The sequence below is a fragment of the Bufo bufo genome, chromosome 6 (genome assembly GCF_905171765.1).
Source record: "Bufo bufo chromosome 6, aBufBuf1.1, whole genome shotgun sequence".
Lineage (NCBI taxonomy): Eukaryota > Metazoa > Chordata > Amphibia > Anura > Bufonidae > Bufo > Bufo bufo.
In genome coordinates this window covers 343,686,238-343,713,683 of record NC_053394.1, presented here as the reverse complement: position 1 = coordinate 343,713,683, position 27,446 = coordinate 343,686,238, and the positions used below count along the sequence as shown (strand labels likewise).

General features: G+C 47.6%; 1 protein-coding gene across 2 annotated transcripts in view; it reads right to left on the bottom strand.

Annotated features, from left to right (window-relative positions):
- The window catches only part of RPRD1B (regulation of nuclear pre-mRNA domain containing 1B), a 71,444-nt gene that overhangs the window by 22,977 nt on the left and 21,021 nt on the right, over nucleotides 1–27,446 (bottom strand). The window contains exons 2-4 of one of the 2 annotated variants that reach the window (XM_040435830.1): nucleotides 18,017–18,146; nucleotides 14,434–14,570; nucleotides 932–1,054 (exon numbers count right to left, since the gene is read on the bottom strand). In XM_040435830.1, the coding sequence (XP_040291764.1) occupies nucleotides 932–1,054; nucleotides 14,434–14,570; nucleotides 18,017–18,146 (390 nt within the window). The remainder of the gene's footprint in view (nucleotides 1–931; nucleotides 1,055–14,433; nucleotides 14,571–18,016; nucleotides 18,147–27,446) is intronic. The other variant, XM_040435831.1, reaches the window with a different exon arrangement.

The window sequence follows — 27,446 nt, the reverse complement described above, 5'->3', positions numbered from 1 at the left end:
TGACCACCCACAGGCTCTGCCCTCACATGTGTATCTAATCTTATCCTGTGTGATACAGCCTGCTGAGCTGTGTATCTAATCCCATCACTGACCGTCCACAGGCTCTTCCCTCACATGTGTATCTAATCTTATCCTGTGTGATACAGCCTGCTGAGCTCTGTATCTAATCCCATCACTGACCGCCCACAGGCTCTGCCCTCACATGTGTATCTAATCTTATCCTGTGTGATACAGCCTGCTGAGCTGTGTATCTAATCCCATCACTGACCGTCCACAGGCTCTTCCCTCACATGTGTATCTAATCTTATCCTGTGTGATACAGCCTGCTGAGCTGTGTATCTAATCCCATCACTGCCCGTCCACAGGCTCTTCCCTCACATGTGTATCTAATCTTATCCTGTGTGATACAGCCTGCTGAGCTGTGTATCTAATCCCATCACTGACCGTCCGCAGGCTCTGCCCTCACATGTGTATCTAATCTTATCCTGTGTGATACAGCCTGCTGAGCTCTGTATCTAATCCCATCACTGCCCGTCCACAGGCTCTTCCCTCACATGTGTATCTAATCTTATCCTGTGTGATACAGCCTGCTGAGCTGTGTATCTAATCCCATCACTGACCGTCCACAGGCTCTTCCCTCACATGTGTATCTAATCTTATCCTGTGTGATACAACCTGCTGAGCTGTGTATCTAATCCCATCACTGCTCGTCCACAGGCTCTGCCATCACTATCTCCAGTGTGATAAACAGCTGGCATTGGCAAGCGTATCCAAACACATCTGTATCTACTCCTAACATGTAAGTGTGCCCTATACCGAGCCTGTTGTGTGTATCTAAGGGTACTTTCACATTAGCGGCAGGGGAGTCCGTCAGGTGAAAAGCCCGTCGGATCCATCCTGCTGCTAGTTCACGTCGTACTGCAGGTCATACTTTTAGTCCGGCTGCCTCTCGCCGTGCGCTGCTGTGCTGCCGCCGGATCTCCGCCTCCGCCCCCATTATAGGTTCTGTCTTTACTGATGACGTCCACGTGCTTTCCACTTCCGTACGTCAGTTCTGCGAAAGAAGAACAAGTCTTATTCTGGTCCTCATAATGCAGATCTAAAACCCATAGAATGGGACTACAAAATGTCAAAATCACACACAGACAGTAACCTTATTTAGTGGATCATCAACTTGCAGACTGCAAAACGGATACGGTTCTGTGCACGAACCCTATCACTTATACTGAGCACCACCAACAGTGACCTCCACAGTGGCCCCTTAACAGTGACCTCCACAGTGGCCCCTTAACAGTGACCTCCACAGTGGCCCCTTAACAGTGACCTCCACAGTGGCCCCTTAACAGTGACCTCCACAGTGGCCCCTTAACAGTGACCTCCACAGTGGCCCCTTAACAGTGACCTCTTAACAGTGACCTCCACAGTGGCCCCTTAACAGTGACCTCCACAGTGGCCCCTTAACAGTGACCTCCACAGTGGCCCCTTAACAGTGACCTCTTAACAGTGACCTCCACAGTGGCCCCTTAACAGTGACCTCTTAACAGTGACCTCCACAGTGGCCCCTTAACAGTGACCTCTTAACAGTGACCTCCACAGTGGCCCCCACAGTGCCCCCTTAACAGTGCACCCTTAACAGTGACCTCCACAGTGCCCCCTTAACAGTGACCTCCACAGTGCCCCCTTAACAGTGACCTCCACAGTGCCCCCTTAACAGTGACCTCCACAGTGCCCCCTTAACAGTGACCTCCACAGTGCCCCCTTAACAGTGACCTCCACAGTGCCCCCTTAACAGTGACCTCCACAGTGCCCCCTTAACAGTGACCTCCACAGTGCCCCCTTAACAGTGACCTCCACAGTGCCCCCTTAACAGTGACCTCCACAGCGCCCACATAACAGTGACCTCCACAGTGCCCCCTTAACAGTGACCTCCACAGTGCCCCCTTAACAGTGACCCCCACAGCGCCCACATAACAGTGACATCCACAGTCAATAACAGTGACATATATCTATCATCTATCTGTCCAGCCACCTCCACATGTACATAACACAAAGCCTTAATAAATCTCAGATTCCCCCCGCAGTGTTGGGGCCCCTGTCCTGTGTGGCCCCCACTCTCAGGCAGCCCTGGAGCAGAGCACCGCAGACGCCGCCTATAGCAGACAGACAATGGGCAGCGGTGACTGCGCCCCGGACCAGGCAGATCCCCCAGGATCCAGACCCCCTCCTCATCCTGCAGGGGGCACCTGTGCCTGGAGGGAGGTCCCCGAAAAACTCCAACACTCCTAAATCCAGCAGAGCAATCCACAGCACAAGGGTGAGGAGCCCTCCCGAGAATCAAGCAGGATCCTGCGCCAACTCCAGGGAGGATGCGACAGAGATGAGGTCAGGGATGACTATTAACCCTTGCAGGGCTGAGGATGCACAGGGTTAACCCTTGGCAGGAGGGGTGCAGACAGCAGCTCCGGTGATAGAAAGCTTCCGGCGGCTCCAGGCAGGGCTGCAGCTGGGCATGCACCGGGCAGGCAGGGAGGCGGCAGCCGGAAGTCTGGCCCTGCTGTCTCCGGAGTGTCCGCGCCACACGTGTTCCCTCCATTGACAGAGCCGTCTCCTAGCAACCAGAGGACGCCGCCACCGCCACCTGCCCGAACGGGGCTCAGCCTGACATTTATTATTTTATTTTTTTGCCCCCTGTGACATGCACAGCATATTGATCAGGCTCTGTGGCTGATCGCTATGCTGTCACTCCTGCACAGCGCTTACATCGCGCTGTGCAGGAGTCAGTACAGGCTTCACATAGAAGCCTGTACGATACAGACGGCAATCCCGCGCATGCGCATTAGCATTCAGCATAGTGCGCTTGCGGGGTGAGTGAGGACGGTCGGGCGGAGTTTTCTTTTGCAGGAGGCGGTGACGTAATTCATGATGTTCCGTCTCCTGCTCAAGGCAGGAAGAGAAGACCGGACAACAAGGACACGGACTTCACCCGGAAGAACATAAATTCCATCTGGAGGGACCACGTGACCAGGAGGCAGATCTCAGGAACGGCTGCACTGTGGAAGGTAAGTATGTCACCAATAATCTTTACTCCACAGGCGGTCTCCCATTGAGATGTAGAGGAGGCAGAGAGGACGCGGCCGTCTGTGGGTTTTTGGCGAAACTGCCTGCGCCGTAATTCTGCTTAACAAGCCACCGTGTGAAAGTCCCGTAAGAGCAGTGACTGGAGCTCTCCACTAGAAGGGCCTAGATGACCTGAAAGTAAAGATCTTGTAGGTAATGTCTACTAGATTCATGGAGATGGGTCGTTGATCCAGGGATGTACTCTGATCTATATGGAGACGGGAAGGAACTTTTTACCCCTAATTATATATATTTTTTTTTTTTTTACCCCTTGATCTACACACTAGGGTAAGTTGACCATAACAGACCCGTGTCTTCCCTCCCCCCTCATCCACTAAATTTTAGGCCACATTCACACAGGTCTTTTTGCAAACAGAATTTTAATGCTCTAAGTCCGCGGCACAGAAATTGAAGGTAGGAATTACGCAGGCTTCTGCCGTGTGAACTAGTCCTTACAATACATCCCTTAAAGGGGTTTTCCATGACTCCTATACTGATGACCTATCCTCAGGACAGGTCATCGATATCAGATTTTGGAGGGTCTGACACCCAGCACCCCTGTCGATCAGCTGTTTAAAGTGCCTGCAGAGCTCACAGCATAGCAACACAGCGCCATGCACTGCACAGTGGCTGTGCTTGGTATTGCAGCCCAGGCCCATTGAACAGGGCTGAGCTGCACATCGTCCATGTGACTAATGACCAGGGAAGAGGCCCCAGCGAGGCAACGGAGATGTGCAGCCTCTAACAGCTCATCAGCAGGGACACCCCCACTGATCAGATATTGAGGACCTATCCTAAGGGTACTTTCACACTTGCGTTTTTCTTTTCCGGCATAGAGTTCCGTCCAAGGGGCTCAATACCGGAGAAGAACTGATCAGTTTTATCCTAATGCATTCTGAATGGAGAGCAATCCGTTCAGGATGCATCAGGATGTCTTCAGTTCAGTGATTTTGACTGATCAGGAAAAAGATAAAACCGCAGCATGCTACGGTTTTATCTCCAGCCCAAAAAACGGAACACTTGCCTGAATGCCGGATCCGGCATTTTTTTTCGATAGGAATGTATTAGTGCCGGATCCGGCATTCAAAATACCGGAATGCTGGATCCGTCCTGGTTTGCGCAGGGTGGAATAAAAAAAATAAAAAAAATGTCGGACCCGTTTTTCCAGATGACACCGGAAAGACGGATCCGGCATTTCAATGCATTTTTCTGACTGATCAGGATACTGATAAGGCTTACAAATGCCATCAGTTGGCATACGTTTTGCCGGACGGAACTGCTTGCCGGATTACTCTGCCGCAAGTGTGAAAGTAGCCTAAGCCACCAGTAAAGGAATCCCAGAAACCCCTTTAATCTCGCATTAATGGGACCTGATAATCCGGCACCTATCAGATCCTACTTGATCTATTTAACCATACAGTATACACATATAGACGCACTAGTACGATTTTTGTGTGCTTTTTGTACGCGCTAATGCTGACATTTCCCAGTGATGTATGGATATAATACAATTTTATTATTTCCACTTGTATTTCATCTATTGAATTACCCATGCGTCGTTATATTGCTTTTTATTAAAAAAAAAAATATATAAAAAAAAATAATTATAAATTTCCCCATACAAAAGGATAATTAAAAAAAATCCGTCAGCAGGATGATGCCACGGACAGAGGCCCGAGCCGTAGAGGAGATTAAATTCACATTAACGAGTCCCTGGAGAAGCCTGTGAAATGCTTCCTAATATGAAGAGATTCCTAGAAGAAATGGATTCTCAGACGCTAATTTCCCTGTGCACCTTTAAGCTCATTTGCGGGAATAAAGAGAGGGAGCGCCACCATTAATCTCCCAAGCGGTCATTACAGGACAGTGCCCGCTCAGCAGCTGAAAGCATCCCAGGGCCGCGCGGCCTCCGACAGAACAGCGGGAGGACGCCGCGCTCTCCATCACCGAGGCCTACCTGAACGCTGAGCCTGCTAATTACACAAGCTAACAGAATAACGGCGGGGAGCGCAACGTGTGACTGACCCCCGAGTATCTGCCTTTATACACACACTGCGCGCGCTACGACCTGACAGAAGCCTGCTGGAAGAGATTAGGCAGGTGGCGGCGCACCTCTGAGGACATTTACGTCGTTCCACGTCCGATCCGAATGGGAGACAACAGGGGGCACGCCCCTCATCTAAAAAACCGTTAGTGAGCGAGTCTAGTGGACGTCTCATCGTGAATTATTTTCTGGATGGGTTTGTATATAGCTAATAACAAGCACAGCATTCAGGCACCGTAAATCAAAAAATATAAAAAAAAAGCCTTTTAATATTAGTTTTCTTTTCATGTCAGCTGGAAACCCATACCGTACGCTGGTGGCAAGGAAATAAAGGGGGAGGTAGGCGGGAGAGCCAAGAAGTTTAAAGGAAGCATAACGCGGGCATCCTCAGGGAGTGCGAATCTCATATTTCGCTAAAAGAAAACCTTTGTAATCACAACTGAACGCCCAACTTAAATTCTGACATGACTACTTAAAGGGGCTGTACACCATTAAAAGGGGTCGTCTCACTTCAGCAAATGTCATTTATTATGTAGAGGAAGTTAATACAAGGCACTTACTAATGTATTGTGATTGTCCATATTGCTTCCTCTGCTGGCTGGATTCATTTTTCCATCCCATTACACACCGCTTGTATCCAGGGGTTACGACTAGAGAGGAGCAAACGTTTTAACAATTCGATTCAGACGGTTCGCCGAACTTTTCCATCACGCTATATACACCGCTCGTTTTCCAGGGGCTACGACCACCTTGTAATCCAGCAGCAGTGGTCGTGCTTGCACGCTACAGGAAAACGCCAGCAAAAGGAGGCAATATGGACCATCACAATACATTAGTGAGTGCCTTGTACTTGCTGAAGTGAGACGCCTCTCAGAAAGGACACAACCCCTAAGCTGCCAGCTTGAAATAGGTCCATCAGAAGGATTGGAGCAGTGAATGTGGAGATCTCTGGATCCAGGTGAGGCACAGGGCCGAGGAGGAATAATAGAGGAAAAGCACCAAATCGAGTCGTAGGATTAGATGTTCGAGAACTGGCGTTACATGGGGAATGCAAGTAGTTACTAAAACTTACATGTCAGGAGAGGGGACACAGTTTTCACTGGACGGAGTAGCGCCCTCTACGGTGCCATTCCATATGCAGTATACTGATCTATATGGACATTCTTTTGACCTCCATCTGACTAATGTAAATGTATGGACACGTTTAGCACACGTCAGGGTTTTCACATTGCACACGCCAAACACAGATACAAAACGTGATGTGAACACAGCCCTACGCAGTTTCAGAAACCCGCCACACTCTGATCTGTCCTAAGCGCCATGCCCGTTAGGCTCTCTGCATGTGAACTTAGCACATGGCGATTTCGGGAGGTTTGTTCAGGACAGACCACTTGTCCTAACAGCTGTTCCTCCTAGCCGGCCATGCAGGGGTGTGACTGACTGATAAACGGCTATATATAGCCCCGATAGAACATTCCTCACAAGTACACTGAGTAATAAATACATCGGTCAGACAGCTCCCACACACCGTCCATCACTGCGCCTATGAAGGAAACATATTGGAGGAGGCGGAATAGTTGTGGCAGAAGAAGAATCCAGTATGACATATTGCAGGGCAACTTCAGGTCTTAAAGGAGCACTCCGCCGTTTTCAATTTTTCTTTCCCTTCTTACTACTACACCCATTAGACACCGACATCCCAGTCACTGCCATTCTTCTATAGGCAGGGCTTATTGGGTATCGGACAACCCCTTTAAAGAGGTTATCCCATGATTGATGTAAAAAAATGAAAATCAGACGTCCTATAGTACATGACAACCTCTTTCTAACATAGCTGGAACCAGCCCTGTGCCTCACACGGATCCGGACATTTCCACATTCACTGATCTAATTGCTCTGCTAGATTATCTTCAGCCCGGCAGCTCAACGGGCGCGTCCTTTCTGCTGCCGCTCCATCCGTGTAACTGCCACAGCTTCATATGGCAGGACATATGGTGGGTGGCAGCTGAAGACTTAAACTGAGCATGGTCAACCGGCTCATCGAGACGGACAAAATAAATAAATAAGGAAAAGAGCAAACAGCAGGTGGCGCTGTACAGATCCATTTTATTGGATAACTCCGTGGCTGTACTACATTTTTAATTACATGCAATTAGAAAAGTATTCAGATCCAGGAGCTGGTTTGAAGAAAAAAAAAAAGTAGAATACGTTTCATGACACACCACCTTTAATTTAGCAATAGGAATGGACCAACCCCTTTAAATGAGCACAGTAAACGTATAAATGACACACGTATACAGGTCACGCCTGGCGGATTTCTTGCAGAGATTTGCAGCAAGCACAATCGCCAATCCCTGGTCCGATCAACAGGACAGTCGCAAAAATGTCAGCGACACATTGCTACGTGTGAATTTACCCCAGCAGCCTGTATACTTAGATTGTGCGCCCCCTTGGGGACAGCAGCGGAATATGTCCAGTTCTGAAGAGGTTAAACGACGCATCAAATATCCACTGCCCACGGCCACATAGGCCGCTCGGCTTCAATGTCACAGCGTATCTTGGGACAACCAAAGCAATAAGTAGGGTTATCGCAGCGCTCCAGCCGCACAGGCGGACCCCACAGGCAGCGCCGCGGCACGGAGATATCTAAGCTCTACAGAACCCCTTCTGCTTCCCAGAAGAAAAAAGGGCCGAGAAGGTCTTGGGCAGTGTTCACATCACGTTTAACATATAGGCTGGGAGCAAAAAGGAAGCAAAAGCAAAGTATGCTACACTTACGGTATCCATCCTGCAGACCGCAGCAACAAAGTATAAACCCATATGGAGAGGGATGTCACTGTACGGGGAACAAAAACCTGATGTGAACACAGCCTTAAAAGGACTCTGTCACCACATACCATCCGCCTCATCATGTCCCTGGCATCTCTATATGTACCACCAATCCTCTAGCCCCCAAAAAATAATGTTTTGTATAATATGCAAATGATCTCCCCCAAAAGTTTTTGTATTGTCACGGTTCCACCAACCACAGTCCAGAGACGTCCTGTGTACGCACCTGGTTTACCTGTCCGCTCTCCTGACATATCTGTCCCATAAAATAACAGTTTAGATCAAAGTTCCGAGAACTGTTGTGGCATTGTGATGTTCCTCTATTATTCATCCTGGAAATCCTAAAACAAGTGGGTGTCACCATTCTCCTTGTCAATGGGGGCATGCCCATAATTAGTCGCCCAATCTGTGCCAGACTGTGCAGTCTTCGATTTCCAGGAGGAATAACAAAGGAACGGCACAACATACAAATCTAAGATGAGGTGCAGCTTGGTTTCGTGGATCCTTACATATAGTATTTCATATTATATATATATACATACATACACACACACACACACACACACACGGTGCTTTGTTATTTGCCCGATTAGCAAAAACGTGCAAACCCTACAACCACAACAGCTTCCTTTTCGATTTGCTGAAGCATGGCCACAGCTAACGACCCACACATCTTAGGAGGTGCTGGCTGCAATATGCTTCAGTTTGTGTCAGGATCACATTTGTAATACTTCTTCCGAGCTCCCTGGAGGCGCCGCGGCTGTGTGACCTCCTATTCCTGCAGCGGTTTTATTCATGCGCTGGGAATCGGCATGTCATGGACGGAGGGGAGCACAATGCTAGGATTACAAATAGTTTATGCATGCGGAGGAATTTATGGAAAGGTTTATAATGTCAGCCGAGACGCAGAATGGAAGCAGAGCCGATTAATGGGTGGCCTGCGCAAGGAGGTGGCAGAGAGATGATCCGGAAGTCAGCAAGCCACACAATGGATTGGAATTAATTGAGGTGAGCAACCTGCTTCACTAATCTCTGACAAGGGCTATTAGACAGGTTTTCGGCTGCTACAAAATGAAAATCCTCAGGACAGCAAGTCCGGGGTTTGTAAGAACGTGCTGCATGGCACCAACTAAACCGCGATGTGCACAAGGCAACCAGGACCCTCTTACTTTTCTTGGACTTCCCTTTGTTCAGAAAAATAAGTGTAACCATGGCATCAGGTTGTGCGAGTGCGTCAAGTCGGCGGTGCAGCAGAAGTAGCGGGAGTCGCGCGGGCGGTGCAGCAGAAGTAGCGGGAGTCGCGCGGGCGGTGCAGCAGAAGTAGCGGGAGTCGCGCGGGCGGTGCAGCAGCATTGCACCCATATCTCTAAAAACACCCTGGCAGGATTACAGAGCCATTAGCACTTCTATCAATAGGCGTGCTACAGAGATGATTCCATGACCGCTAGGCTTCTGCACCGCCCTCATGACTGCAGGTAATGTAGCTGCATACACTCCAAGCCGGGATTACACCTATTTTTCCTAACAAAGGGAAATCAAAAGGAAAATAACAGGACCAATGATGTTAAACAGCTGATGATCAAATCCAGTCCAAACCAAAACCAGGTAACCGGTTCAGATTACAAGGGGGTTCTCTGGTTTTATAAGGAAAAGTTTTTCTATCTGCCCAGAGTACCTCAAACACGGCATATTTTCGTCCCCAATACCTGTTTTTATGTCCTCACTTTCCTTCCCCTGTTCTCAGCATCATTGGATCCTGGCAGGAGGTTTACATGCAGAACTTCCTGCAGGGTTTTCTGAACGATCCCAGCATGCTTTGCTCTGTTGTGTTTCTCAGAGCTTGCTCCACCCACCCCAATGTTCATGCCCCCTACACCTTCCCTCTCCACATCAGGTAGGGAGAGAGCAAGCTCTGTGAAACATTAAAGAGCAAATCATGCTGGGTGTGGAACCTCTGTACCAATTAATCGGTTTACCTCTGGCCTAGTCCCAAGGGTGTTATTCTTGCAATCCCCTGGTATTCACCCTTTAAATCAGAGATCTGGCCTTCACTGCAGGGGAGCCACCAAGCCACTACCTCTTGGAATAGCCCAGACGTAGGTGGCAGCTGACCTATGGGAGTCAGCAACTCTGGTGCAAAGCACCAATGGGTCAAGCAATACTCATAGTCCGTAAACAGGCAATGGTCAGGGCAGGCTGAGTTTGTGCAAACCATGCAGCAAAGGTTCAGTATGGTAGACAGGCCAAGGTCAGGGCAGGGTGAGTTTGTGCAAGTCCGTGAAACTAAACCGAGGTAAAGCCATGCAAGCAAAGGTTCAGTACATTAGACAGGCTAAGGTCAGGGCAGGCAGCAGAGAAAACAGAGCTGGTTAACAGGCAGGAGTTGAGTACATGGGCACAATCAGAATAGCACACCTTCACTGGTTAAACTAGTAAACTAGAAACCTAAGCTCAGGCAAGGAGTGAGGGCAGAGCAGCTTTTATAGCAGAAGCTGATTAATTAAAAGCAGCCATGCAACTGCACGCAAAGCAAGCAGAGGAGCGGTGGTGATGGATAAAATGGGAGTAGTAGTAGTTCCAAGAATAATGCTCTTAATAGAAGTAGTGGGGCACATGACATGTAACAGTTTGGTTAGAACAGTGTTTCCCAACCAGAGTGCCTCCAGCTGTTGCAAAACTACAACTCCCAGCATGCCCGGACAGCCAAAGGCTGTCCGGGCATGCTGGGAGTTGTAGTTTTGCAACAGCTGGAGGCACACTGGTTGGGAAACACTGCGTTAGAACACCCATCAGGAAGTTCTGCACGTAGACATCCCGCCAGCGTTTGGGGTACTCTAGGCAGAGTGAAACCAGAGAACCTCCTTTAGGTTCTCTTTAAGGTGCCCATACATCTTTAACACATAGCATTCATCCCAACTCCACCATACACAATGAGGATCTAGTGGAAACAAAGGATCAGACATGTTGAAATCCTTCTTTCCTGACATCTAAAGTCGCCGGAGGGTGTCAAACAAGATAGTCCAGCGGTCCCACCAAGATACAGTCAACTATTCTCTAATGCGTACGGCCACCGTTATACCTAGACACAAAAGCTAACGGTCTGTGTTGGTTACAAATAGAGATGAGCGAATTTCATATTTTGAAATTTGTTCACGCTTCGTTTGGTGGTAAAAGCAAAATTGTGTTATAGATTGCGTTACCACGGACCATAAGTCAATGCTTTTAGCAGCATTCTACTATTCACTCCGTCATAATAGAAGCCCGTGGGCTGCAAAACGGATCCCATTTCCGTTATGCTGGGGAGTTTTAACTTCTGACCACTGAAGAAGAAACCTTGAAGGTTTCGAAACGCGTTTGGCAAAGAAAGTTGAGACAGCGGTAACTAGAAAACTAAAAAGATCCTCCATTGAGAAAAGCACACGTTATACAGCAGAGTTGGCGTCCTAATATCCCTCCCCAATCCGCATGCGCTGAAACAAAAGCGCCGGCTCGAGCGCAGAGACTGACGGGGAGACGTAGCAGTCTTTTAACCTTTTAACGTCATTTTATTTAAATTTTTTATCTATCTATTCGTAAGACTATGATGTGCCACTCCTCTATTATCCCTGCTAGAAGTTTATGAATGGATTGCCACCATTTTGAGACATTTTAGTGATGGGTACAGCTTGATTTGGAGTATAGCGCAGCAGAGCAATACTACATATTTAAAAAGGCGTAATCTTCCTTGATCAAAAATATAAATTTGTGATTTTTTTTTTTTCCAGGGCAAAGACCGCACTTAGCACCCTGGGGAAATTTACATCCCACAGCTTAGAGGGAACACTGCCAATATGAGAAACCGCTCTACAGCCCGGTTATCTCAAGTCAGGCACCTCGGCTTGTGCTGGTAATGAGATTTCCATCCCTATAAATTCCTAAATATTCTACAGTAACTCAGCATCACGGGGAAGATACTGTATCAGAAAAGCCAATGGAAGAATGATCTTCTCACTCCATGGAAGGCTTGGGGATATCTCTAACAAACACAATGGATGCCTGCCAAGAACGTTCCTACAAAACACAAGAGATAAGGAGGACGTGTCCTTGTGAGGCTTATTTCACCAGTGCCAAAGCCGTCTGATCTTCAGTTTTCTACCATGCCCCCAGTAACCTGGCACGTCACGGCGTCTTTATCGAACGCTTCAGCTGGAAAACACTGTTACATGGGCAAGGCGCCCCAATTCTGACAATCTGTGGAGTGCCCCAGCCAAGACCCCCCCCCTTCCTCAGCCAAATACCCCAAAACCTGTTACAAAAAAAATAAAAAAAAGGACTCAACGACTATTTTTTTCCAAGGTGAAGGGACATGAGGGGAAAAGGAGAAACAAAATTAAATGTTCTTTAGTGTTTCAGGGGCCACAGTGCCTCCATAACAGAACCAGCCATGGACAAGTCACCTAGTCCTCACAATAGTTTACCCATAACAGAACTAGCCCCAGTGCCCCCATAACACCAAGGGTGCAACACGGCCCCATAACAGAGAGACCGATGCGTTATCCCCCATTACATAGGGCTCCTGGGAGCCAAAAAATAGTAACGTTTTTTTCTTTTTTTTGCGGACCCTTGACTTGAATGAAGCCACGGAACGCGATTTGTGGGCAATAATAGGACATGTTCTATCTTTGAATGGAAAGGAAACGGAATGCATACGGAGTACATTCCGTTTTTTTTTTTTGCGGAACCATTGAAATGAATGGTTCCGTATACGGAACTCAAAAAACATTTGTGTGAACAAGCCCTAACACGAAGGAAACCTGACATACACTCCATTATAGTCGATGGGGTTCGTCGAGTGCGGTTTGGGTCGGTCATGTGATGGATCCGAGCAGAACAATGTGGCCTTAGTAATTTACAAAGTGGACAATAATATGAGACTAAGGCCCCTTTCACACGAGCGTCACGGATTGGCTCCGGATGCGTTCAGTGAAACTCGCACCATTTTGCAAGCAAGTTCAGTCAGTTTTGTCTGCGATTGCGTTCAGTTGTTCAGTTTTTTCCGCGCGGGTGCAATGCGCTTTGATGCGTTTTTCACAAGTGTGATAAAAAACCGAAGGTTTACAAACAACATCTCTTAGCAACCATCGGTGAAAAACACATCGTATACGCACTTACTTCCGGATAAAATGGGCCTTTACTGAAGTCCCATTCACTTCTATGGGGCCAGGGCTGCGTGAAAAACGCAGAATATAGAACATGCTGCGTTTTTCACGCAACGCAGAACTGATGCGTGAAAAAAAACGCTCATGTACACAGACCCATTGAAATGAATGGGTCAGGATTCAGTGCGGGTGCTATGCGTTCACGTCACGCTTTGCACCTGTGCGGAAAACTCGCTTATGTGAATGGGGCCCTAGGGTCCATTCACCCGTCCGTAGTTCTGGGTCCGCAAAATTGCAGAACAGGTGCGGACTCATTCATTTCAATGGGGCTGCAAAAGATGCGGACAGCGCACCGTGTGCTGTCCTCATCCGTAGTATCGTTCCGCGGCCCAGCAAAAAAAAAAAAATATAGAGCATGTCCTATTCTTCTCCACAGTCGCAGACAAGAATAGGCATTTCTATCATAGGGCCGGCCATGGGCGGTCCGCAAAACACTTATGGATGTGTGAATGGACCCTAATACAAATGAAAGTACAGTGAGGAGGATGCATTCAAAGGGTCTCCAGCAGAGATGAGCGAACTTCTGTTTTAAGTTCGGCGTCTAAAGTTCGGCTTCCGGTTAGCGGAGGATCACGATATGGATTCCGAATTCCGTTGTGGTCCGTGGTAGCGGAATCAATAATGGCCATTATTGATTCCGCTACCACGGACCACAACGGAATTCGGAATCCATATCGGGATCCTCCGCTAACCGGAAGCCGAAACTTTAGACGCCGAACTTAAAACAGAAGTTCGCTCATCTCTAGTCTCCAGCTTTCAAACCCTTTTGGGCAGAGGCCTCACCGCTGGATCTGTGGAGGGGGGCATACTTACCTGGCTTCCCTCACTTGGTTCTGGCTCCGAAGTTGCCGGGGGGCGAGTTAGGGGTGGAAGTCACATGTGACACTGCAGCCAATGACTGGCAGCAGCGGTGCCCCTCAAGCAGCACCTGACCCAGTATGTTTTCCTCCACAAGTCCAGTAGATGGGGGAGGGGGGTTTGCTCAAAAGGGTTGAAAAGCTGGACTATCCCTTTAAAGCTGGTGCCAAAAATAAATGATGCAATCACACAAGGCAACCAGTGAGGAGCTTTCATTTTCAAAAAGACTCTGAATATTAGCCAAAATCTGATTGGCTGCCATGGTCAACTACACTGGTTTTAGCTACATCATGTGATATCATGAATGTGAGGCGGACACCTGTGGAGGAGGAGGGGCTAATAGGAGGCGCTATACATCCATGCGTCAAGTAAAGCAAGGCGATGTACCTGGAGGTTCCCTGGGGCTGTCCTCTTCACTGATCGCCAGCCTGAGCGGCTGGATGAAGTCGGCGGAGTAGACGCCGCGCTCCTGCCAGATGTGTAGCAGCCTCTCCAAGGGCTTCCGGCAGCCATCGTCTGCTTCACTGCAACATAAAGGAAGGAGAAAGAAGGCAAGTCACATCATCAGAAGGAGCAGATGGAAAACGGTGAAGGTGGTCGCAGAGTATGATCAGATATCGGAACATATTGTAACAGACCCTCTGCTCAGCGCAGAGAGTAAACTGCGTCTCCGCAGCAGTCATGGTTCAGGGGCGGTAAGCAAACCAAACTTTTCCACTGCCACGCTGTAATAAAAGACTGGCAGATCGGACCGATTTATGTATTACAGAATGGCATCCAGGGGCTAGCGGACATTCTCTGTACCTTATGCTGCAATTTTTAGTTTATTTTTTTATGGACAGAAATCTGTTCCAATTCTCCAAATTGTTATTTAGATTTAAAGGGGTACTCCACTGAGCTGTGTAGGTCTGCAACATATACTTCTAGTGACCCTCCAGTCTAGGGCTGAAACGATTACTCGATTAAATCGAGTAATTCGACACAAAAAAATCCTCGATGCAAATTTCTTGCATCGAAGATTCGTTTGTGTCATGTGACCACGGAGCGGGAGTGAAGCGCATGCTATTACTCTCGCTCCGTGGTCTCCCGCGGCACTGGGAATACTTATCTTTCCAGCAGGCGGCCTCCGGACACTCCACAGTACGTCCATGGTCCCGCGCTGCTCTGACCTCCTGACGTACGCACGCCGTAACCTGACGCACTGTGTGACGTCAGGAGCAGAGCAGCGCAGAACGATGGAGTGTCGGCAGCGCCCCTGCTGGAAAGGTAAGTTGGTTAAACCGAGGGGGTGGGGGCGCAACTAAGGCCAGGCGCCTGGAGTGCACAGCGTCATAGAAACCAGTGACGCTGTGCAATCCGGGTGTCAGGAGGAGCATGGGGGCAGAGCTGATGGCACTGGGGTGAGGGAGAGCTGATGGCACTGGGGTGAGGGAGAGCTGATGGCACTGGGGTGAGGGAGAGCTGATGGCACTTGGGGATAGTGGAGCTGATGCACTTGGGCTGATCGCACAGTGGGGAACAAAGGGTGTTGGTGGGGACTAATGGCAGGGGGTCTGAGTTTTTATAAAGGAAAACAGTAATATTTTTTTCTTATTAGATTACTCGATTAAATCGTAAAAAATAAATCGATAGAATACTCGATTACTAAAATAATCGTTTACTGCAGCCCTACTCCAGTCCACACCTAAAGCTTGACTATACATAGATTATGTACCTGGTGCCCGACATTCCTCCCATGGTTCCTTTGTTTTTCCTTTCTGATCCCCCATCTGATTTAATTCAAGATGGCCGCCACAATCTCAGACTTCCCCCATACAGAGCGCTGTTGGAAAGTCTAAGACCCGCCCCCTCCATTGCTCTTGGGTGCACACATCGCCCCCACTCTTGGAGCACATCTGTCCGAGGACAGTGGGGAGGGGGGCACGTCTGACATTCTTTTAGAGCTCAGCAGGGGGAAATCTGAGACAGTGGAGGCCACCTTGAAGAAAATCAGACAGCAGAACCGAATGGAGGAACAGAGACGGCAGCTGAGGAATGAAAGGCATCAGGCATGTAAACTATATATAACGGTGAAATTTTAGGTTTGGACTGGAGTAAAGGAAAGACCTGGCTTTATATGCTACCAATCCTCCATATTATGGTCACAGCTTACCTCCTCTCCCTCCCTGCACAATAACCTCGCCACAGGTCATGCCCACAAAACTCTCTGACTGAGTTGCAGCTGTAAAGCTAATCTCTAAACTGTTATCCGCAGATCTGAGCAGCAGCTCAGGGAAGATGGCTGCCCCATAATCATGTACAAAAAAATAATAAATTTTTTTTAAAAAACGTTTGCAGTTTTAATTAGAAAAAATACGTGGGTGACACATTCCCTTTACGATGAGGTGTGAAGGTGTTAGGAGCCACGTAGATCACAGTATTAGCAGACATTGGGGTATGTAGAAAGAACAGAATGGACATACTTGTGAAAGAGAAGATGCATCAACGCCAAGCGCACAAAACATGTATTCAGTCAATATCCAAGAGGAATTTAAGGGTTAAGTTAATTCCCCCTTCTAGAAGAAGGCTCCCGCTGAGCTGATATATGGCCTTGAATACAAGCTTTGCTTCCCAAAACCTAGATCTTGTGATTTATGTGAAAGTTGTTAGCGGCCAAACGCTGCTGGTAATATATTATCGCGCACTTCCTTCTCAGTTCCAAGAGCGTGATCGCTGCCCGCGTGATCCAGCAGAAGAGTCTCCCACCATAATCTATGGCCGTGCAAACTTTTCTGGCCAAGTCATAAGATGCATCAGTCACTCACAAATACATTTGAGAGAAAATGTAGGGGACGTTCACAGCGGAATTTTGGGGGGTGCCCACATTGCTGAGAAAAATGATGTTTTGATATATGAAGATGAGCCTCTAGGAGCAACGGAGGCCTTGCCATGACTCCTAAGGACCGGTAAGTGAAGTGCTAGTACTGGTGAGCGTCAGGATGTAGTCTGTGCAGTATGACCTGATGCTGTACACAGCAAGATAACAGTGCTGCTCTGCACCGGAAAAGACCAGGGAGCGGCGAGTACAGGAGAGGCTGCCGGCTCTGCAGAGTGGCAGAGGAGCAGCAAAGGCAAGTTCATTTATCTATTATATGACTTCCGCACAAGAGCAGTAGCACGGCACGGTGCCTCCGCGCAAGCGCAGTATCAGGGCATGGGCGAGTTAAAATTACAGTGAGCATTGACTCATGGACGCGTGCACGGACACCGCACGTGTGCTCTCAGGGGTAAGGAGATCTGACCGTCTTTTGTTTTGTTAAATCTCCTTACCCTCACACTGCGCACGCGCAGGATTGTAAAATCTCCTTACCCTCACTTCACAGTGCGCTTGAGGGTAAGGAGATTTTACAATCCGTGCGTGCACAATGTGAGGAATAGGCAAACTGTACGCAAACGCATGTCATTTTTTCTTACTGATCAGGCATTTTTTTAGACTGATCAGGATCCTGATCAGTCAGAAAATCGCATTGCAATACCGGATCCGTTTTTCCGGTGTCAGGTAAAACGGATCCGGTATTTATTTTTTTCACATTTTTAAACTACCGGATCAGTCAACGTGGCAATTTTAATGCCAGATCCGGCACTAATACATTCCTATGGAAAAAAATGCTGGATCCGGCATTCAGGCAAGTGTTCAGTTTTTTTGGCCGGAGATAAAACTGCAGCATGCTGTGGTATTATCTCCGTCCTGAAAAGTCAAAAAGACTGAACTGAAGACATCCTGAACGGATTGCTCTCCATTCAGAATGCATGGGGATAAAACGGATCAGAGGATAGTTCATCAGTAAAAAAAAACTTTTGGAAAACCCCTTTAAAATCCCCAAACCAGAGTATAATGTGCAGACAGAAGGCCAGGGGTTAAGGAACGTCACAGAGCGTCTACAGAGAAGACAGAGACCACCAGCCGGGTAAGAATTGTCATTTGTCCTACCTGGACACGTGGGAGAAGGCATCCAGAAGAACGCTCTCAAATTCACGGGTAAACTCCGGTCCCTTGCGTTTACTGTTCTGAATGACATCATTGGCCAAATAGAGGAATGTCAGCTTTCGACTTGGCTTTGCTGGAAAGTGAAGAGTTAATCAGGTTAGTGAATGAACCAATGCAATCAATCATGTAAACCGAACTTCTGCCAAAAGTATACTCTAATGACCATGTGAGATTTTAGGCTACAGTGACAGCTCCCCCTACAGGACACTTTTGGAAACACACCTGGTTAAAGAGCCAGCCACATGGTCCCCCACAGTGATGAGAATTACCCTCTGGCTTACATATTACTGCAGTCTATGTGCATATGGACGCCACGCAACGTGCAGGGATATACAAGATACAATAAACCGGACAATACAGACTCTATACATACGTATATACATATACAAGCTATTCCACTGCCGCTATTATTTACTGGGAAAGGGTACCCTCCAAGAAGCACCATCTAGGAAGCGACGAGCGACTCCCCATGGCTCTGCACCACGGCTCTGCACCCCTTATAACCACTCCTGCGGCAGGTGACCCACTTTTTGGAGGAACTTCTTATCAGACCTTATTAAAGTCTATAGAAAAGATGGAAAACGTATCTAGCGGGAACCCAAAATGATTTGTTTTGACCTAGTTCACTGAGGGCACCTCCTCATGGGGCATACACCCAGCAGATCTACCGCCTCAAAGTTTCCGCAGCACTTTACGCTAGCGGCCGCGTAAAATTGTCTTGTTAATTTATGTTGTTGATTTTACCCCCTTCAATGCAATAGGGTGAAGTCTGCATGTAACTCATTCGTGGCGGGCGTATTTTGCTAAATTTGTTTAAAAAATAAAATAAAAAAAATTAACATTAGGTTCTTAATATCCATGTTAATCAAACTATATAAGCCCACTCGCCACTTCAAGGCAACCTCTAAAAGATGCGCTACAGATATTGCTGACCTATCCTCCAGTCACCCGCATCAATATCAAGTCGGTGGTGGTCCGACACCCAGCGCCCCACCGATCCAGCTGTTTCAGGCAGCTGTGCTACTGGAAATGATACAGTATACGGCGTGGGAGGCAGACAGCGCCACACATCGTGTAGTGGACATGCTGGGATACTGCAGCTCAGCTCCCATTGAAGTGAACAGGAGCTGAGCTGCAGTGTGCCGGCCCCAGAAATCACACAGTGTACGTATAGTTAACAGTACCGCAGCTGCCCGAAACAGCTGATCAGCGGGGGCACAGGGTGTGGGACCTCCACCGACCTGATAGTGTTCTATCACTACTGAGCAAAAAATATAAAAAGGAACAAAGTTCTTACTATACTGTTTGATCAGAACCTATAAGCCCACACGTCACTTCACCGCAACCTCTTTTTAGTGGGTCCCTACACAATTAGGTGCAGCAACGCATGGCGACTACCAAGGTCACAACACAGCGCACGCACCCTAACAGCACCCCTGGCTCTAAAACCCCGTACGACCACAGTAATGGAGGTCACCAAAGAGGACAAACACCAACCCTTTAGACAGAGAACAGATAGGTAGCGAAGCACACTGGGTCCCCACAGATGGTTGAGAAACCGTTTGCACGTGATGGCGGGATTTTGCAGGCAAAAGGGATGCAAGTGCCTCACCGTGGTGTATTTTTATGTGTGTATGCAAACTATATTATATATATATTTTTTTTATACATTATATAAATTACAGTAGCCTCGGCAGCCATAATGTGAGCATCCATGGCTTCCATTGCCGGTTACATTAACGGAATCAGAGGATTTTTAGATTACCTCGTTTTATGATTAACCATCGTCATCGATAAAGGAGATCGAGCGTCCCCTTAATGCGCATCAGATGAATGCTGCACAGGCTTTAAAAACAGGACAAAAAAAATAAAAAAATCCTGCAATTGGGTTGTGAAAGGCGCGGGAAGCTCTTTGACTGCGATTAGCTCTGCATTTGTACAGTGATTATTCCGGATACAGCCATTTACCGAGATAGAGTCCAAGTGTCACGGATGCGGCTTGATCATCAAACATTACAGAATGATTGCAGCCATTGTATTACCAAGGCAACCTCCAGCAAATTACCCAACCGAGTGATATTAAGGGCCATTAGAATGAAAAATTAGGAATAGCGGAGATCATCCTCAGAATATGCACTGTTTGGCGCATTTCTCCCCTGAATAAGTAAGTTCAGGATTATTGTGCATTCATCGACAAGGGTCAGGACGTCGCATAAAAAAAAATATATATAAAAGGCAGGAGGACGGCAATGAGTAAGTAATGCTTTGTTCCAGAAGACTGACCCTGTGTGGTGCCAGGAGGGCATTGTGTTCTGGACTTTATTCAAAGGCCGCCCGAGACATGTCATACTGTACAGGGTTTAACTCCTTATTAGGCCTCAGGCACACAACAGTTATGCGGTCCACAAAATACGGATGCGGTCCGTCTGCAATTTTATTTTTTTAGAAGACCCATGGACTTCAAAATTGCAGATCGGCAAAATACGGATACCGCCCATGTTCTATCCGCAATTATTGCAGACTCATTGACTTCAATAGGACGGTGGTGCGCGTTTTGCGGGAAAGTACAGGACATGTCCTTTCTGCAGAATGGACACAAGTTTGCGGAAAGTGCATGGATCATCTATGCGCTTTCCACAACCGTATGCCCGTTTCACCGAAAAAGAGAATATGTTGCAAAATGCAGCCCACAGACCCATCGAAGTCAATGGGTCAGCCAATAATGCGGATTTAACACGGGCGATATCCGTAATTTAAGGACTGTAAAATACATACAGCTGTGTGCATGAGGTCTTATATAGTGCTTCCCCCCTACGATTGCTGGGTTTGTATGGGGGAGGGGTTGTGAAGGTGTAAGAAATCCTGTGGCTCCGTACCCCTCTGACTTCATACAGGATCACAGTGGGGCTCACTGCTTCAAAGGGAGAATATTTCGGCAGCTTGCAGAGGCACCATTAAAGGGGTATTCCGGTTAGTTAAAATAATCCTCTACCCCCAAGGGATACTTACTTTGAAATCTATTTTGGGGTTGACAGACTCCCTATAATGCACGCACTATCCCCTCAAGGGGCAATGCGTAGACTAGGTCATACACTTGCCCATGACTACGGTCCATGCTCGGCGTAACATTTGGTCAACACAGACATCTGACTAGACCACACACCTGCAGCCAATTTCTACAGGTGGCACCGACACACTAAGCGTGTCTGGGCAGCCGAAGGACCTCTACTCTTCAATTCCATACAAAAGAATACAGGGATTTTATGGACACATTGAAGAGGTTTTCCAGGATTTTTTATATGAGTAGACACCCCTCCCTCCAATGAACAGTTCAGGAGTAGCTCTTGAATAGGAAACAGGAGGCAGAATTACATTGCTCCATTCATTGTGTAGTAGACGAAGCTGGTTACTGCAGCACTACCTCCTTTGACTTCAGTGGGGGCAATGCTGCAGTAACCAGCTCCGTCCACTACACAATGGATGACACTTTGTAGTTTTGGCATGGAAGCTACTGTGAAAACGTTGGGTGCCTCTGGAAACGGCTTCTATCTCAAGTAAAAGGCTATGCCATGAATGGAGAGCAAGTTACACATGTTCATCTTTCTCCATTCATTGCTGGCTCGTCATTAGCTGGCGCGGCTATTGTTAGAAGTCCCATAGAGGTGAACGGAGGGGTGCCCGCACATGAGCAGAGTGCTCTTTCATTATGGTGCGTCTCCGATCTTGAGATATGAGGTGGACCACAATTGGGATCTTTTCTATATACACACACACACACACAACATATGATACCAATTTTCCACTCCAAATAATAACAAATGTATCCTGTGTGCGTACAAAGGAACTGCAGAGGCACTTGAATAGGTGTCTAAACGGAGCCATAACATAGTATTATCGCGATTTATGCCCACCTAACTGCCAATTCCTGCCATTAGCAAGACCTAATCCATCCTATGGGCAGTGAATACATCACAGACTTAGCCCACTTTCACATGAGTGAGTATTCCGCGCGGGTACGATGCGAACGCATTGCACCCGCACTAAATCCAGATCCATTTATTTCAATAGGGGTGTGTACATGAGCGTTGTTTTTCACGCATCACTTGTGCTTTGTGTAAAAATCGCAGCATGTTCTATATTCAGTGTTTTTCACGCAACGCTGGCCCCATAAAGGTGAATGGGGCTGCGTGAAAAATCGCATCCGCAAGCAAGTGCGGATGCGATGTATTTTTCACCGATGGTTGCTAAGAGATGTTGTTTGTAAACCTTTGGTTTTTTTATCATGCACGTGAAAAACGCATCAATGCGCATTGCACCAGCGCAATAAAAACTTAACGCAATCGCAGGCAAAACTGAATGACCTTGCCTGCGAAATCGCGCATTTTTAACTGAACGCACCCTGGACGCATCCGGACCTAATCCGTATCGCTCGTGTGCAAGCGGCCTTATTGGATATTTTTGTTACATATTAAAAAATACAAAAATAAAAAAATGATCTGTGCTTCCGCTGGCAGGAACATCAAGTGTCAATCAGGACTGTACCTTAAGGGCACCCCTCACACTGAGCCCCCATCAGATGCAAAAATATAGTTTTTAAGTTCAATAACATTTCAGTGAGGACAGAACGTTCAGAACATCATCCACCGTTCATTTTACTGCACTTCTTACATTTACAACGTCTTGGCAGAACAATAAGAGTCCAGTGTCCCCGGCCAAGTCATTTATACATTCCAAGACTTGCGCCGTAACTTTTCCATAATGTCAAGAACCAACCAAGAAAAATCTATAATGAACGAGCACCAGAGTCGTATGGTATGGTGTAGCAGCGAATTAATAAGATGCTACTGTTCCTCATTGCCACCGGTGAGGGAAAGATATTTTTAGTGGCGCTATCAATTAGCCCCACTATTAAGGGCAATGAACACCTTTGGGGGCATTTGTTTTTAAAGGGTTTCTACCACTTCGTTTCACCTATTTAGCTTTCAGACACTAGCGATCCGCTAGTGTCTGCTTTATCTAACCATCCTAATATAAGAGCTTATTGTCCTGCCGTTTAGCTAAAAAAATAACTTATATAGATATGCAAATTAGCCTCTAGGTGCTATGGGGGCGTGATTAGCACCTAGAGGCTCCGTCTACCTTAACAAACTGCCGCCGCCCAGCGCGTCCCTCCAGCCCGCCCATCTCCTCCGGAATGCGATGCTCCTCGTATTCGGCGCATGCGCAGTGAATGTCTGATCGCTTCCCTGCTCAGACATCTCCACTGCGCCTGCGCCGATGACGTCATAGTGCTCCGAGGAACAGGCGCAGTGGAGATGTCTGAGCAGGGAAGCGGTCAGACATTCACTGCGCATGCGCCGAATACGAGGAGCATCGCATTCCGGAGGAGATGGGCGGGCTGGAGGGACGCGCTGGGCGGCGGCAGTTTGTTAAGGTAGACGGAGCCTCTAGGTGCCAATCACGCCCCCATAGCACCTAGAGGCTCATTTGCATATCTATATAAGTTATTTTTTTAGCTAAACGGCAGGACAATAAGCTCTTATATTAGGATGGTTAGATAAAGCAGACACTAGCGGATCGCTAGTGTCTGAAAGCTAAATAGGTGAAACGAAGTGATAGAAACCCTTTAATAACCTCTTTCTACTTATCTTGGGCTAAAAATCTTTTTTTGTCTGTATTAAAAAATTCCAACCGTTTTTCCTCTGTAGCTTTCAGTTTCACTGCTTCTGCAGACTGTTCCTTCTCAGTGAAACCGTCACAGAGCTCACCTTGTTGTCACTCATTTAAAGCCCTAGATTCAGCAGTTTCATACGAATTTTAAATGAGTGTTTATAAGATGCTAAGAAAGTAAAGCTGAGGGCCACAGATTGAGCCGTCAGAGCAACTCTGAGGGATTCAGTGATGAGAAGGAACAGTCCACAGATGCAGTGAAACTGGAAGCTGCAGAGGAAAATCTGTTGAAAAGGTTTAATAAAGACCAATATATAATGATTTCTAGTCCAAAATAAGTAGAAATGCAATGACCAAAAAATGGCCCCAAAAGGTGTCCATAGCCTTTAAACCTTACACACTAATCTCTAGTGTAGATCAACTAAGACTTCCTTCACGTTACGATATTCCAGCAGTCTGTCCAAGCAGAGGAGCAGACTACCGGAATAGCCGTATCCAGTATGGCCAGACACCCGATGCCCATTCACTATAATGTGATCCGTCGGTTGTTCGGCAGGAAAGGCATCTTTCTGAGAGAAAAATACTGCCGTCTACAGCAGCATTTTTCTCTCAGAACGCTGGCATTCATGATGGAAACCTGAGTGATCCCACTACAGTGAACGGGGATTCAGCGGTAATTCAGGTAGTCCGCTCCTCTGCCGGAACAGCAACGCAGATGAGAACCCAGCCGAACCCTCATTTGTTGAGGAAGCACTGACCAGTTATCTACAACTACCAGAAGGACCCGGCTTCGCTCGGGTATATTTCATCCATTTCATTTAATGTTTGTGTGTGTCGTTAAAATATATCGACAGTATCCTCCATAACAGTGACCTCTATAATACCCCGCTCCTTTAACAGTGAATTCCAGTCCCCCACCCCCACACAGTGTCCAGCCATTTTAAAATGGGACCTCCACAGCAGCCTGCCCTTTAACAGTGACCTCACAGTAGCCTGCCGCCTTAGCAGTGACCTCACAGTAGCCTGCCGCCTTAGCAGTGACCTCACAGTAGCCTGCCGCCTTAGCAGTGACCTCACAGTAGCCTGCCGCCTTAGCAGTGACCTCACAGTAGCCTGCCGCCTTAGCAGTGACCTCACAGTAGCCTGCCGCCTTAGCAGTGACCTCACAGTAGCCTGCCGCCTTAGCAGTGACCTCACAGTAGCCTGCCGCCTTAGCAGTGACCTCACAGTAGCCTGCCGCCTTAGCAGTGACCTCACAGTAGCCTGCCGCCTTAGCAGTGACCTCACAGTAGCCTGCCGCCTTAGCAGTGACCTCACAGTAGCCTGCCGCCTTAGCAGTGACCTCACAGTAGCCTGCCGCCTTAGCAGTGACCTCACAGTAGCCTGCCGCCTTAGCAGTGACCTCACAGTAGCCTGCCGCCTTAGCAGTGACCTCACAGTAGCCTGCCGCCTTAGCAGTGACCTCACAGTAGCCTGCCGCCTTAGCAGTGACCTCACAGTAGCCTGCCGCCTTAGCAGTGACCTCACAGTAGCCTGCCGCCTTAGCAGTGACCTCACAGTAGCCTGCCGCCTTAGCAGTGACCTCACAGTAGCCTGCCGCCTTAGCAGTGACCTCACAGTAGCCTGCCGCCTTAGCAGTGACCTCACAGTACCCTGCCGCCTTAGCAGTGACCTCACAGTACACTGCCGCCTTAGCAGTGACCTCACAGTACACTGCCGCCTTAGCAGTGACCTCACAGTACACTGCCGCCTTAGCAGTGACCTCACAGTACACTGCCCCCTTAGCAGTGACCTCACAGTACCCTGCCCCCTTAGCAGTGACCTCACAGTACACTGCCCCCTTAGCAGTGACCTCACAGTACACTGCCGCCTTAGCAGTGACCTCACAGTACACTGGTGCCTTAGCAGTGACCACCACAGCAGTTGCCCCTTTAATAGTGGCCCCTGCCCCCTTAATAGTGACATCCACAGTGTCCGCCCCTTTAACAGTGACCTCCATAGCGCCCTGCCCCTTTAATGCTAGGGCTACACGACGACATGTGTCGCACGCCATTTTGTCTCAACATGTTGCACTGTGATATGCTGCGACTGCAATACGACAGTCGCAAAAAATCCATCCAACATGGATTTTTCTGCAACTGTCGCAGCATGGCACATGTCGCAGTGCGACACCATAGACTATCATTATAAAAATAGGGCGACACATTTCGTCGTGTAGCCCTAGCCTAAAGCTGACCTACAGCAGTGAAGAAAAATGGCTGGGTTGTTATGGAAACCTGGAGTAAAACTGTGTGTATGTGGAGACTAAGGGCCTGCGAGCTTCTATTGGCTGATAAGGGACATGTGACCGTGTGTATGGCAGTTGGGATATGAAGAGAAAGACTTGCAGGCTTGTATTGGCTAATGCAGGTCATTTTTGGGAATATCTCAGGAATGGTACGTCCTAGAGAGCTGTGACCCCCACAAGATTTCTTTCCAGGTAGCAAGGGATGTGTATACCAAGTTTTGTTGAAATCGATGGTTGCGTTTATGAGTGATCGCGAAACATACAGTCAGGTCCATAAATATTGGGACATCGACACAATTCTAACATTTTTGGCTCTATACACCACCACAATGGATTTGAAATGCTTTAACTGCAGACTGTCAGCTTTAGGCTACACGGTCTGTAAATAGCGGATCCGTGTTCCTGTTTTTTTTTTTTTACATCCACATTCGTTCCGTTTGTCCGCAAATTTTGTAGGTTGTGTTTTTGTGCGTCTTCACTTTTTGTTGTGGTCCGCAAAAAAAAAAAAAACGGAAGGCTGTAATTCATGAAATTTTAAATATCCCCACCCAGGATACTGGTATATACAGATTTCATAGCAACCATCCGCAAAAAAAACAAAAACGAATGCGGATCACATACGGATGGCTTCCGTTGGTCATCCGCATTTTTTGCGGACCCATTGAAAAACGTTTATTGCGGACAAGAAATACTTTTTTTGTGGACGGGAAACACGGACAGCGGACGCGGAAAAGAAATGGTTGACTACATTGCAATTTTAACGGCTCCATAGAAATGCATGGGTAACCATCTGATCAGCATAAAAAAATTAAAAAAACGGAACGGATGAAGAGAAAAACAACTGTCGTGTGCATGTAGCCTTAATTTGAGGGTATTTACATCCAAATCAGGTGAACAGTGTAGGAATTACAACAGTTTGCATATGTGCCTGCCACTTGTTAAGGGACCAAAAGTAATGGGACAATTGGCTTCTCAGCTGTTCCATGGCCAGGTGTGTGTTATTCCCTCATTATCCCAATTACAATGAGCAGATAAAAGGTCCAGAGTTCATTTCAAGTCTGCTATTTGTATTTGGAATCTGTTGCTTTCAACTCTCAAGATGAGATCCAAAGAGCTGTCACTATCAGTGAAGCAAGCCATCATTAGGCTGAAAAAAACACAACAAACCCATCAGAGAGATAGCAAAAACATTAGGCGTGGCCAAAACAACTGTTTGGAACATTCTTATAAAGAAGGAACGCACCGGTGAGCAAAGCAACACCAAAAGACCCGGAAGACCACGGAAAACAACTGTGGTGGATGACCGAAGAATTCTTTCCCTGGTGAAGAAAACACCCTTCACAACAGTTGGCCAGATCAAGAACACTCTCCAGGAGGTAGGTGTATGTGTGTCAAAGTCAACAATCAAGAGAAGAC